Genomic DNA, 15514 nt, shown 5'->3' on the forward strand with positions numbered 1-15514 from the left:
GTCTACCTGTGCGAATTTCAAACGCGCAATTTTACACCAGTACTTAAAACCATCCATCTTGTATGGGTGCATTTTACATAGATAAATAAAATCGTATAATATAAGCAAAATGAAGATGTTAAATTTTATGTATTCCTTTTTGTGCTTCTTCGTTACATTTGTTGTTTTTATAGTGATTAAGATGATAACACAATGTTGACTGCTGTACCCCTATTTTTGACATTTTAACCAATTGCGTCTGTTTGTTTTGTTCACACATCGGTGACCATATAAAGGAATTTGATACAAATGTCATACAAGTGAGAGGTTTAGCTAGCTATAAAACCAGCTTCAATCCACCATTTGCTACATAAGAAAATGCCTTCACCAAGTCAGGAATATGACAGTTGTTATCCATTCGTTTGATGTGTTTGAACTTTTGATTTTGCCATTTTATTGGGGACTTTCCTTTTGGAACTTTCCTTGGAGTTCAGTATTTTTGTGATTTTACTTGTTTCTTTAGGCGCTATTAGATCTTCTTTTTTTCTACCTGACAATATCACACTTATTTAGAAACATTATCTGCGTGTTGTGCTAATTTTTGTGAAATTCGTTGGGAAAGGTCAAATGTTCAGCGTACACAGTTCAAACTTTCTGAAGCCTTTTATTCATATCTTTGCAAACCATATTCAAATATTCCAAAAAGCCAATATTGCTAAATCAACGAAAATTTATTCTGACGAAATAAGATGAATTCACAATATATATTTTGTCAGTTCCATAGTAGAATTGACAGTAATGTTACTCGTTAGTAAGTTCCTGTCAACTTTTTTGCTTTGAAAAAAAAATATTCAAAAATACCAAGTTGAAAATTGCTTACTAAAGGGGAACTCATGAAAAATGAAATAAATGTAGAATATTTTTTTAATTTAAAACATATCTTGATATAAGTTTTGCATTTTTTGTGCAGTCAAATTTAGTTAAATGTGATCAGATAGAATATATTTAATGAACCCATATTTGATCCTATAATCAGGTTTCCAAAAATAAAAGTTCTTTATTAATATATTAAAAAAACTGTCATGTTTGAAAAGCTTGAAATTCAATCAAACGATAAATAACGGTTTTAAAGTGGCATTTGTTATTGTGCGAATTTCTAAATAGTAAGACAATGATAATTATGATAATAACAATTTGTAGATAAGAACATATCGAATCGTAGAACCGACACCAGAGATATGTTCCGCGACCTTAATTGAATATAAGACAAGATATCCTTAATTTAAGACGCGAACCAAAAATCAGGGACGCGTTAGTATTATTCTGAAAAGGCTATTATCGAGGTTCTTAGAAAGAGACATCTAAGCTAGCCAAGGGTTACGATTCACTCACGAGAGCGTGAGTGGATCGTAACCCTTGGCTAGCGAAGATGGGGAAAAGACAAATACAATGTGATCTCATTTAAAGTGGTAAAATCCAGCTTTTCGAACGCAAGTCAAAACAATTTCTTATCGACAACTGCAAGCTTCGCCTACAGAAATCGGTACTATTTCGATGCTACGATGAAATTATTTTTTTTTCTTCAAAGTTTCGAAATCTCTTAAAACTGCCATCTGTTCACATGGTATTCAAACAAAACTACCATTTTATATGAGACCCACACACAATACGAACATAACGAAGAACATTTCCTCGTCATTAAGAAGATAATGAATGATACGCGTGTATGATATTTATGTTTTGACGAAAATGCAAACCTCCAACGTAAAAAAAAAAACTTATCTGTTATATGTCAAGTTTGATGTGAAATAGGTTTCACATGGACATTTCACTTACATTAGTTTCACATGAAAAAACACACTTGAATCTCGCATGAATTTAATTTACTTTACACCACAGGCGAAATTATACATGACGTGGAATCACTTCCTGTAAGTTTCAAGTTAAATCTAATATGAGTGGTACGTGAATTCCTGTATAAATGACGTGACATTCGTGTAAATTAAAAATGATAGTTTTTTTAATTTACTTTTAAAATTTTATTAAAATCTAAAAGAAAATGGTAAATTTCACGTGAAATTCATGAGAAAAACTTCATGTGATTGTCATGTACAACACGTTGGAGGTGAACCACAAGAAAACTTGTTTAAGCTGATTTCATATAGGAATCATGTGAATGCACGTGAGCAACATTTTGTCCTTATGTAGGTAAAAACCTTATATCATGTTTTGGCACATTACCAAATTTAGTTATTTCTTACAAATGAATGATATTCATCAAAAAGACAATATTTTAGTTTAAAATAATTTCGCCACGTAAAATCAATAGCAGTTCAAAAACTCGCATTTCGTCCTTTTTTAACAATTTCAAAATTCTGAACTTTTATTATTGCATTTAACTATTAGAATTGTTTACCTTGCTCACAATTGTGTCTTATGTGTTGTTCTTACTGGTGCGTCTTACCACTGCTGTTTTACGAGTGTTCTCCGGAGAATACAATACATGTAAGATCTTACACTGGCAACGTCAAACGACGCATTCTTACATTCAAATCAAAGTGCCCACACATTATTTTTAGTTGGTTTTTGTCGACAATCAAGCAAATAGGAAAATTTTGATTGGTTACGTAAGAAAATCTTCTTACTGTTTCATAGAAAAATAACGTAATACGAGGAAGGACCTTGATCTAATTAAAGAATGTATGTCTATTAAAATTATAAGTAAAACATTTATAGAATCTTTTGTGTAGATTGATCAAATTACTCTTTGTTTTAAATGATTATAAATACAATAGTTCAGAGGGTCTAGGTGGGGTTTACAAAATAAAGAATAACGAGCAAAAAGAATACAATGAATCGAAGGGCAATACACAAAAGAACAGAGATAAAAAGGAAATTTAAATAACGAAAAGAGAATAAAGTAATGTAAAATATTTTAAACGTAAAGAAAATCAGGCAAAATAAATAATTAATATAGAAAATTTCCTAAAGAATTAAACAATATCGAATTGAATTATCTTTCATCAGAGCCTCAATAAGGTCATTATGTCGAATAATTAGACTAATAAATCAGGATAAGTTATGTTATTGATACTTATAAAGGCCTTTCATTATAACACCTGTTTTTACTTTTTATTGTCTGACTTTAAGTGGTTTTTCTTTCTTTTGTGACTAAAAGTACAACAGATGATTCGTGCGATTATTCGTTTATTTATAAATTTACGCTACAAAAACTGAGAGAGATGATTGTAACTTTTAAAGATTATGATTGCAAGTAAAACGTTTTTGGCAAAGTGAATACTTGAAAAGGAAATATTTTCTACGGACATTTAATAGTGAGGGTATCTTGCATTTGTTTTCTCTCAAAATTCTTAAATTAAATAGGGATCTACAATTCATAAAGGTAGAACAATTTATACGAAATGGGTTTTATTTCTAAATCATGTTTTTACAAAACTAGAAAAAAATGACAACTTGTACTAAAATTAATAATGGAAATGAGGATGTTTCAAAGAGATAACAACCCGACCAAATAGCAGATAACAGTCAAAGGCCACCTATGAGTCTTCAATTCAGCGTGAAAATCCCGGCCCTTAAACAAAAAATGTAAACTAGTTCAGTGATAATGGACTCATAGAGAAATACATAGATGAAACTAAAATTTGTAAATTTGTGTTTTGGTTTTGACAACAACAAAAGACGTGTAATAACTGAAATTGTCTCAGACTTAATAAATGTATGTGTCATTGTTTTAATTATATGATTGTAATGAGTAGCATTCCGTGAAATAAACTATTATTATGATAAGCATTATTAGCGTATATCGTCGTAGTATGAAGAATTTATGTAAAAATAAAGGTCAGCTCTTACAATCGAAATACCTGTAACGGTGGATTAATTTAAAAGGGATGTCATCAATCAATAAACAATACCCGTAATTCGATATTAAAGAATCATTGCTGCGTAAATAAACAAATATATCGGTATTTGTTTTTAAAACAATGGATTAAAAAGTCGTGTAATCGGTGAAGTAGGTTTTTTGTTTACTGTACTTATCTTTTTTAAGTAAAATTACCGAGTAGACAGTGAATACTTTTTATATTCTGTTGAATAAATAAATGTAATTATTCTGGAAGCTATGTTGATTCCTTTTTATCCGGTACATTCTTGTTATGACAAAAGTATCATTATTGCATATTCTTTTAATTTGTCAAGATTTTTATCCCATCAAACAATTTTCTTCATAATTCGTTTTTAGACTTTACTAAACCTTCAAAAGCCCCACCACATAACAAAGAATTACCTAAAAGTTACGCATCGTTGTCAATATAATTGATTTGATGTGAATGTCACACAAGTGAAAGGTTAAGCTAGCTATAAAACCAGGCTCAATCCACCATGTTCTACATAAGAAAATGCCTGTACCAAGTCAGGAATATGACAGTTCGTTTCTGTTTGTTTGATGTGATTGAGCTTTTGATTTTGTCATTTGATTAGGGACTTTACTATATGAATTTTCCTCCGAGTTCAGTATTGTGGTGATTTTTTATTTAACATGCGATTCATAACTACACGATAAAATGTTAAATAACAGCCATATCGAACTCCAAGAAAAATCCCAACGGAAATTCATTCATTACATGACAGAGTCAAAAGCCCCTGTACATAAAGCGAATTGAAAACAATTGTCATATATCTGACTTGATAAAACATGTCCTTATGTAGAAAATGGTGAATTAAACTTCGTTTTATAAATAGCTAATCTCTCACTGGTATGACGGTCGGTGGTGTCCATTTTCAATTATAGTGGCAATTCAAGCATATAATGATTGGAACAAGCTAATATAATATATGTTATAACCTGGTTATAATAGACCAAAGGGCTGATTTGGACATTTAACGTGCTGATTTACTAAGTGACAGTCAATCGAGACCGATGGTATCCTACCATAAACAAAGTACTTTGCCTCAATGCCGACAAGTGTCAGTTCTCCTTGATGCCACGTGTTTATTTGTCATGTAGAAACAGTTAATAACAAACTCTTTTCTTTGATACGGCCAGTGTTGAAACCATGATTTCCTGCACGAAGATTGAAGACGCGTTCACGATACCATCAAGGCTGTAAACAAACGTAAATTAAATCTAAATCGGAATCAAATTCAAAAGACAGATTAATGAAAAGGACATACAGTTCTGACTATAGTTTTCTACGGGATAAACTGTTATACATTACTGTGTTCTTTTAGTATAATTGGGGTGTCATATCAAACTCTAATCAATATTGACATATGTCTATTATAGAAGACCACGTGTTGATGGTTGACAGGCGCATTTGCGTACACCCAACATCTCAATGTTTACATATTTCAACCCAATATTTGATAACGTATTACATTAATGACCCGTTGATGTATTTTTAATAGTAATAAAAAGAATAAAAGAAAACAATTGCCCTATCAAGGCCCTTATGGTTGATAAAGTTTTCTTTCTGTAGCTTATGATTGACCCACGATAATGTAAACTCTTCTTTGTGTATTCAATATGATTTTAAACAACATTATTTCGTTCTATCATATCGTGAGATCGAATCATCAAGAACTCATTATACACGGATCTTTAATCAGATCATGACCTTTAAGTGGTATTTTAAAAGAGGTGTTACATCCTTAGTTTCACGGGTCAACATATGTGCGGTAACCTAATATATGTCATTGATGTGATAAAGAAAAAGTTATGTGATCCACACGATAGATATAATATAGACATGACAGTGTTGTTTCAATACAGTATACTGATTTTCTATTCCTTCCTTCTCTCATTTATATTGGATTCATATTATTAACAAATGTATTAGGATAATTTAAAGGTATCATTGTCATTAACGCAACCGATAAATTATCAATTTGCCCATAAACATAATTTGCTGAAAAGTTATGAAAAGTAGAACATATCTGAATATTTTGTATTGTTAAATGTCTTACCATGTTTCTGGTAAGAATGTATAGAAATTAACTTATCATAGATACCAGGATTAAATTTTGTATTTACGACAGACGCGCTTTTCGTCTACAAAAACTCATCAGGAACGGTCGAATAATGTTGGCACCATGCGCTATATATATATATATATATATATTTACCTCTTTATGCATGTTTGAGTCTTTTTTTGTGCTTCTCATTTTTTGCAAATTTTATCGTCTTACTCCTGTCGATTCACACGGTTTGCTCTTTTTATAGTTTACTCTTATTCCTATCTTGTTAGAGGACGTATTAAATTTGATCATCGATACACCCCTACTTCCTTAAATTCTGATTTAAATAGATTGAGGATACATTATGAGTGTAAACAATCTCAAAAGAAAGTCTAGCATATCCAGTGTGACAAACTATTTAGATGTTATTACAATTAATTCTTATTTCAATCTGCTAAACATTCATTGTTTAACCCTTTAAAAAGTGACACATTACAATCAAATTATTAACAATTTCTTGTATCAAATGACTTCAGTTAGTAAAGTTGTGTTATCTATTCAATCTACTTTGACATACATGATTAAGTAAAATAAAACGACAAGCAATTAGTTAAAACGTATTCATGTTATATTTGTCACTTTTAAACTGTTCAAACCCTTTCAAACTTCTCTTAATAAACAATCAACATGTATGTTCTCTCATTTTTTATCGAATTAAATCCATGTGTCTTTCAAAATATTAAAAAAAGGAGTCTAAAAATACCAACGAGATATCCACAACACATAGTGAAATAGACACAGACATAGCTTTGGGAAAACACGGAAAACCGACGGAAAGACACACAATAGTTATCAACATTCTACTGAAAAGAAACTCCGAGCAACAAAAGCCCAAGAAATAACTGGAGATGATTTCAGATTCTTTGGTAAAAAAGTTATGTTCCTTCTGTATATAAATACGAATATTAAAATGATTATACAAATATGTATGTGACACAACTCAACCATGCATTATCGATGAACAATCAAAACCAATATAAAAAGACTAACAGACCATTTGCAATCCAATAGACAATGCAAATGTAATAATGGTATGAATGTTTTTAGCCAGGGAAATTTTATCGGAATCTGACTTGACTCAGATTTTGCTGCGGAATGGTTACTATTAGTCGTATTATAAGTTATAGATCTTCTTATAATTCGATTCAAGACAATGACCAGGTGCCATACTTAAACAGATTGTAACAGATTGTATCCTAATATACAATAGCAGATAAGCCTTTAGACAAGAACTTAATTTTAAATTTGATGAAATGTTCCTCAAAACATTTATAGATAAGACATAATTCAAATATTCAATTTCTCTCCTCTATGGTCATGCCTTCCTCAAAACAAATAGATCTAATGATTCGGCAATATTTCTGATTTGTTCCTATGAGAATACATACACTCAATTGAACTAAATAGTTTGAAAACGAAATCTTCACTTAATTATTTCGGTGGGTTGGAAATATTTTTTCAGTATTTGTCATATCTGAATGCTAAAATCTACATTTATAAAACCCAATAATGTACTCGAATGCTGGAAGAGTTGTAGAACAGTAAGTAATCAAAAAGTCTTCCAAATAAATTGTTCATGTTACTTCTGTACTTTTGACAGGTCTCCTTGCTCTTCAAAGATCTGACGAATACTTTCAGATAATCCCCCTTCCTCGGCACTTTCAAGTGCGGATGTTAACTTGTCGACTTTGTTTTTCTTCAACTGATCGAGTGCAGATTTTAGTAATGAAAAAGCCTGTCTATTACTCGATGGAAACTTTTCACAAATTTGATCATACTGAACTTGTTTCATATCCAGATTAAGAACAGTTTCAAACATTTTGTCTGCATTAAGCAATTTTGCTACAGCCATAATGCCTTTTTCTGACAAGAAATCTGGATATACAAATAATTGTTATTATATAAAAAAAAAAAGTAAAATCACAAAAATACTGAACTTAGAGGAAAATCAATTCGGAAAGTCCATAATCACATGGCAAAATCAAATAACAAAACGCATCATAAACGAATGGATAAGAACCGTCATATTCATGACTTGGTACAGGCATTTTCAAATGAATTAGTATTAACGAAAAGTTGAATAAAGTATCAAAACAAAATGACAAGTATGATTTATTTACCCATTTAGAATTGCGCAAATCAATAAAAACAAACAGTTAAACATAGGAATAGATGGACACACTTAATTTCAACTGCAAACAATTAATAAAAATGAGAATATAAGTGCTATACAATGTCAACATAAGATTCGTGACTTTTAGTTTGGTGATGAAGAAACTCTATAGAAAAATAAAAATGGTAAACAACATCGACGAAACAAGCATATAGTTTGTTACGGCAAAAATATTTCGCTTAGATATGCCCTCTAGGTCGTTAAACATCTTTACAATTCTTCAATTTTGATGAGACGTACCTGTAACAAATTATTCTCTTATCAAAGCGTTTGATTCTTGTTCATAGGTCAGCTAAATGTAAACTAGCTATTGTTATCTTTGTTTTTTGTATTTGTTTGTATTGAGGTTAGATAAAATTGGAAGTATATATCTTAAGTTATGCGTAAGAAATAGAATAACTATTTGTATTGTTTCCCTTACCATCTTCGCTGAATTGACGAACCGGAACAGTCGGTTGCCTGTCTATAAAACTTTTTCCTTTGGTTGTCCTTAGATCAGACCGCTGTGATCTTTGTCGGTCAATTGGTTTTCTGGGCGATGAAGCGTTTGCGTATTCTTTGTTGAGTAGTGTATTATAAATTATTTCATCCAAAAATTCCTGATCCTTGGTGAGTAACAAAATACCGTACACATCTTGGTCCATTTTTGGTTTAATTTCTACTACGAACCTTGTAAAATTCTCTGTGGAATTTGGCAAAAAGGTCATATCTAATCGTTTCCTTGACGAGAAACGTGGCATACTGAAACATCCTTTAAGATTGATGGATATTTTGATTTGTGGTTTGAAGACTAAATCTTTGCTTATCCAGTTCTTAAAAAGTTGGAAGCCTCTCTCTTCGCAGTTTTGGCAAAACGCTTGCATTTTTGATTTTTCAATACAAGCGAGCAGAACTGTAAGACCACGTGACGTCACCTCACTTACAAAGAATAGAATTTTGCAGATGGATTGATGACCATGCATTTCCTCAATGTTTCCAGATATTTCTAGTGGACCTTTCTTTAGTTCATCCTTGCCTATGAGAGAAACGCTTGTTCTAAAAAAAAAAAAGGATAGAAACTTAATTTTACATTCTAATGATTATGTTAAGTACAGAGTATAGCGACATACAAATGTAAGTAAGACGGCATACACTGATGTTAAACCTTACTTCTGTAAACTAACTGATAATCGTGAGTAAAACAATAACGCGAATATGTAAAAAAAGGAATGTTGCCTCATTTTACTATATCAAGCAGCTTAAAAATCACCAATTTAAATCCTCTCGCAGTGGACTGGAATGGGCTCAACGCGATATACAATGTATACAATATATTCATGAACAATGCATTGCCGTTTTTGGCACAACTTTTTGAAATTTAAGATCCTCAATGATCTTTATCTTTGTACTTGTTTAGCTTTATAAACATTTTGATATGAGCGTCACTGTTGAGTCTTATGTAGACGAAACGTGCGTCTGGCGTACAAAATTATAATCCTGGTACCTTTGATTACTATAATGCAACACTCTCTGACTGAGCTATTACAGTTTTTTTTTTTTTTTAATTTAACCTTTTTGTAACCTGCTTAAAAGGCGGTGAAAGATACCAGAGGAATATTCAAACTGCTGCTGAGACTGCTTTAGAAAAACGTGGTCGGTGGAAAACAAAATAACACACTTTTTAACACTTGGTGGGTACTGATACTCGTAAAGTTGCAGTATAATCTAAATGATAAATTATTGGTTCTACCACATGTTATGGTGTTTTAAAAACCATTACATGTCTTTATTGATACAGCTTGATAAAAGCTAATTGATATTGCAAATAGAGGACCACAGCTATATGTATGTATTTCAGCTATCGGAAAGGCAATCATTCCTGATCTAGTTTGACTATGTTATAGCTTTTACATCTGTTTTAATATTGCGCTCTGAAACATATGTTTCTATCAAATATATACGGAATGTTGATTAAGGAAGCTGGCTTGTCCTGTTTTTGGTTTTTCAGTAAGATTTTCGGAATCCTCTGGTTTTATTCATTTGAATGCCTTGAAAAAAATTGCCCGGTAACCCCCATTTTTATTTTTGTAAATCTTTTACAGGTATAACGATACGCCATCTGTAAAAGTCTTATAAAATTTTAATTAGTTTTTAACAGTTTTTGAGAACTTCAACTTGTCAATGATAAAGCTATGAAAAGATCAAGAGAGAATATTTTCCCGCCAAAATTTCAATGGCTAATATCTCAAAAACAAGCACGGTGACCTTATTGTTGTTTGCTCTTTGGATTTCTTTATTAATCCCCTATCAATATAAACTAGTGTTTTGAAAAATTAAGTACTTTGAAGTTGAGAAGCCCACTACCTTAAACATTTATATTTTGAAAATAAATATAAATATAAATGTTGTCTTTGATCAATAACTAGTTATAACAGTTGCATCGAAACTAACACTTTTTATAAAGATAAGCTACATTTTTTAATCTATAACTGACATAGAACTGGGATATTTTGTTGTCTACATGAGACGATAAGAGGGTACAGGGTTTGAGTCTAACTATAAATGAAGACAATAGTGTGTAACCCACTGTTCAAAAGTCATTTATCAATCGAGAGAAAAAAATTCAGATCACAAACTAAAACCGAGGGAAAACACAACAATTTTAAGAAGAAAACATTGGATCAATAGAAGAACAACAAAAACATCTGATATTGGAAAGACTGACAATGCCACAACTATTCACAAGAGATTAAATGACACAAAAAGTAACAAATGTTTGTCACCGGATCCTTACTTAATGTTTCAACATATAATTTTTTTTAATTAAAATTTAACTTTACAAACAAGCAACATATGCATGCCATTATCATTAACTTCAAGCTGATAATGCAAGGGAAGGAACACACATCATATGAGTATTCAATACATGTACACCAATAATTTCACCATGTTTGTCTGCTGTCCACTGCAACAATTAAATGTTTGCTATATAAAAAGACCTTAACAATCAATAATGACTAATTATGACGTTTGAATACAGTTATAAAACTATAACGCAATTTTAAATAACATGCAATGAACTAAATATTTCCAGGAACATATTGTGGGAAAAGGGATTTTTTTCTCCAGTAGTCGATTCTACATTTGAGGACTAAAATCGTTAGGTATCAACAGCCATATACTATAGCTCTGAACTGATGTATTGTCGTGCAATTCGAAAATTTTATCTTTTTGTTGAATTTCCTGTAACAGATTTTAAATTCAGAAATATATAAATGAATCTCCTTCATACGTCTATTTGAAACCTTTACGAGGATATTGCTAGATTTTTTTTAGATTTTGAAAGACGTAATAATTATATCACTTGAAAATAAACATTGAACTGCGAATCAACCATGTTGATGTTATAACTACAAAATTTAAATATGCTAGCCGATACCCAGAAATCTTGTCCGTCTCAAAAACTGCGGTATGATTTTCATCAACCGTAACCACGTTATCTGTTAATGTAAATTGTCCATGTGTATTTTGTCTGAAAAGTCTGTACACATAGTCTTCATCTGACTCTGAGGGTTTTCTGATATCATTCAGTGGTAGTTTGACTTGAACCTTCTGTTTCAGGTTTGTATCCCCAGTAGTATACAAACAATCAGAAATTGCCAGAATTGCTTCTCCATTTTTACTCCGTTCCTCGTACTGTCTTCGCAAAATTGCTTTATTCACAGGAATAACCTAGCAAAAAAGTTTTTGAATGATGAAAAAATGTAATAACTTCAAACCGAATTTGAAGTTTCTACATTTTAAAAGATAAAATTTCAATGCCATAACCCTTACATTTATTTTGTTTCATCTTTCTTATTAAATCATGCATTTGCAGTGACAGACCTATATAAGAAATGTATCTTTGTAAAGGTCCGGACGATATAGTCAGGCACTCTATAATCGTCGTGCTTACATATGCTCGTTGTTGACGCCTTTTTATTCATTTATTTTCTATAAATCTGCCAATAAGACATGATCTTTTATCGAAGAATAATTGTATAAATTTCATCACCTGTTTGATTCGACTGTTAATTAATTATTATTTGTTTGGTACCAATGTTGTGGATTTCTTTGTACCAGGGAAGAACGAATGCAACATTCAAAGAAATAAACAATTTTTATAGGGATTTAAGCAAACTATGGTAAAATCACGAAATCAAATATTAACGAAAAATCTTTCTCAATCGATTAAAATTGATTACCACGAAAATAAATGCACCCACAGTAACCCGAATTCAGAATGTTTATACTGTACGTACGTGTAACGTTACAGATTCCTCACTCTCAACTGCACCAGGAGGGAAGGTTACTTCAACTCTGTTGTCGGTTTGCGCTACATACTTGCAACCATTTGGTAAGATGTTTACACGTTCTTTTAATGGTTTTGATACAATACAAAGTGCATCTAATTTAACAGCTTGAAACGTCACTGATTTATCCTGATATCGAAAAGAAAACAACAATCAGATTAAGAAAAATCATGATTACCTGTGTTACGGAATGGTGTGTTCTCTTTATCAATTGACATCCTTTGTCGGCACGATTATCAACTTTAAAATAAAAATGCATCAACATCTCCAGCCTCCTACATTGATATTGATAAAAATAAATAAACGAAAAACGGAATACATGTTAGCACATTTACTTATTTCAAATTTACAGGGAGCATTGATTAGTTCAAGTAATTCCAACTTAAAAGATAAACAAAACCATGAAGTGATTTTAAAAATTCGGTAAGTAAAATTCTGGCTAAAGGTGTAGGAATTTTGGGTTGATTTTCGGAGTGAAGATTTAAACTCCTTACTAAGAACGCTTGATGTAAAGGTTCCATTGTTTGTAGCAACCCTCTAACAAAGAAATCATGACTGGAAATGCAAGCCGTAGAATATCGAATCAATAAAGATATGTATATTTCAAATGCAGGCGTCGCTTAAATAATGGAAAGTAAAAATGAAAAAAATATGAAAAACAACACGTTTTGTAATTTCATGCGTCCGAAGCGCTTTTCTGGATATTTATCTTCATCAGGAACGCTTAAAGGTAAATATTTGAAAGCCGAGGATGTGTAAGTTTACAATTGGAAAGCTCTTAGGTTAACCTGAACTAAATTGAATGCAGCATGGTACCATAAAATGGAAAAACTCCTTGATTATTTTCTTTTAATGCAGTTCTGCAAAATACCTTTAAAGTAGCGTCGACCAAATTCCACTTGGGTCCAAATTTAATGTAGGCCTTCAAATGCAGAAACTGATAGTTGATGTCACTTGGCAGCTTTACTCTCACAGATATCTTCCCTGAACTATCTTTTGGAAAATTCCGGTTATCCTTGGGATCTTTTGGCGCTATATGGAAAAAATCTGTCTCAAACTTGTAGTTCTGTAACACTGCATCCGGTTTATAAGACCGTTGGAAATCGTCTGATTTCCATTGAATAGCCTGGATAATGTTAGAGACATCCGAAGTTGAGTAGAGTTGAATTCCGCAACCAATATCGTAAAAGGCTCTAGAATGGAATGCATTTATATAGTCAACAGCGCTTGTAAAATATATCATGTTGTATTTGTTAAGTGACTGAATATTTTAAAAGGCATTAATTTCTGTAAATCCCGAAAAATAGTGTAGATTAATCTAACCAAACTGTGTAAAAAACAGAAAGTAATGTTGAAATATTAAAACAGGCTATACAATCATTATTTTATTAGAAAACATGACTTCATCTCGCAACGTCTAATTAAAGACGCCTCCTAACAATTGAAAGCTTTCATTTATATATGAAAACTTTGAACTATATGGCATGAGAAAAAACATTGCATCTATTTTGAAAAGACAGTCGACCCTGCGGTGAGGGGTGTTTTATTTTGAGTAAGAGGTTAATATTTTATAGGTATTAGTAGCTGTATTTATGCGTGTTCCCTATTATTCAGTTTGTCTTTAAAACATACTGATGTTGTTAAGGAAGAAAAAGTCCATACATACCCAGGAACAGGCGGAATCTCAGTACGTTTTTCATCTGCTTTCTGCTTGTCAATATAGGTTGACCTTTGAATAAAAAACAATACACACAAAGATATGCACCATGTCCAGAAACATTGTAACAAAAAATTGTGTTATGCAAAATGAATCTTAAGATTTGTATAAACGAAATAATATAGTTTGATTATTTGATTACCACGTCATTGACTGATGGCTGTGTGTCTTCACAAAATTTTCATATGGAAAAATAGATTGATTGATTGGTTGAGGTTTAAAGTCAATTTAGGACTGCTGTTATGTTTTGTGGCGGAAAATTTTTAATGAGGGAGAGAACCACGGATCTTCTATATGGAAACTGAAAATTATTAGGAGAAGTTGGCACCTGCCATGTTCGGGATTCGAACTAAAGACCTTAAACTAGTGATATAGTAGCTCGACTACTTAGACCCCTTAATCACTGATGATCTTTGTAAAGTTGGAAAAAAAAGTATTGCAAACTTATGGGAATTCCTTTTCAAAATAGTAAATTACTACAGTTGTAGCTGACTAAATTCAATAACATCTTCTGTGAAATATTGTTCAACTACAACATCTATAACTATATTACATTTTTTTGCGAACTTCAATTAAGCAGAAATAGTCGAGTTCATGTTGTGCATATGGGAAATGCAAAAACATCTATCTGATAACTACAATAGTTACAAAACTAGATGTAATTAAATCCAGGCATTTAACTGCTGTTGAGCTACAACACTAGTTTGAGACAGGTTATACGATTCAAAAACCTATAACTAGCCATTAGTGTAAAGCATACATAGACTGATTAGACCGTTGGTTTTCCCGTTTGAATGGTTTAACACTAGTAATTTTGGGGGCCCTTTATAGCTTGTTGTTAGGTGTGAGCCAAGGCTCCGTGATGAAGGCCGTGCATTAACCTTAAATGGTTTACTTTCATAAATTGTTATTTGGATGGAGAGTTGTCTCATTGGCACTCACACCACATCTTCCTATATCTATAATCAGCTTCACATACTCAATAATATCTGGTGTTCTTCCTTTGTCCTTCTGTTGCATTGCCATTGATGTCTGCACATTATCTGTTGACCTAAATATAAAAATTGGACGATAAGAACAATAGCTTATGTTTACTTTCTTTTGTACTTTTAAATCTCTTCAATATAGATTTTAAATTATATAAAGGAGCTTTACTCCATACGTATCATCAAATATTTAGAAATAGAGTTTTCATTAAATTGCATTACTTAATCTGGAACTATGTTAAAAGCCCAAAGTGTGAATTGATAAAAATTCACTAACGCATCTTTCAAAGAACAT

At 31.6% G+C, this 15514-nt stretch overlaps 1 protein-coding gene and 1 long non-coding RNA gene across 2 annotated transcripts; both read right to left on the reverse strand.

The window, feature by feature from the left end:
* Positions 1–7201: 7201 nt before the first annotated feature.
* Positions 7202–9054, reverse strand: LOC134699793 (uncharacterized). The gene is made up of 2 exons (XM_063561208.1): positions 8607–9054; positions 7202–7887 (listed from the first exon to the last, which is right to left on the reverse strand). The coding sequence occupies exons 1-2, from the start codon at positions 9046–9048 to the stop codon at positions 7592–7594; spliced, it is 738 nt and encodes a 245-aa protein (XP_063417278.1). The 5' UTR covers positions 9049–9054; the 3' UTR covers positions 7202–7591.
* A 4588-nt stretch (positions 9055–13642) lies between these two features.
* On the reverse strand, positions 13643–15289 carry LOC134699747 (uncharacterized). The gene is made up of 3 exons (XR_010103653.1): positions 15213–15289; positions 14183–14245; positions 13643–13709 (listed from the first exon to the last, which is right to left on the reverse strand). It is a non-coding gene; the product is annotated as an uncharacterized LOC134699747 (long non-coding RNA).
* Positions 15290–15514: the final 225 nt, after the last annotated feature.

This window comes from Mytilus trossulus, unplaced genomic scaffold (genome assembly GCF_036588685.1).
Source record: "Mytilus trossulus isolate FHL-02 unplaced genomic scaffold, PNRI_Mtr1.1.1.hap1 h1tg000085l___fragment_1__unscaffolded, whole genome shotgun sequence".
Lineage (NCBI taxonomy): Eukaryota > Metazoa > Mollusca > Bivalvia > Mytilida > Mytilidae > Mytilus > Mytilus trossulus.

What these genes read in the sequence shown, in the direction of transcription:
- LOC134699793 (XM_063561208.1), bottom strand. Translation starts at nt 9,048, where the DNA reads ATGCAAGCGTTTTGCCAAAACTGCGAAGAGAGAGGCTTCCAACTTTTT. An exon ending in TCGTCAATTCAGCGAAGATG is followed by an intron (nt 7,888 to 8,606) that starts GTAAGGGAAACA and finishes TTGTATATCCAG; the next exon opens with ATTTCTTGTCAGAAAAAGGC.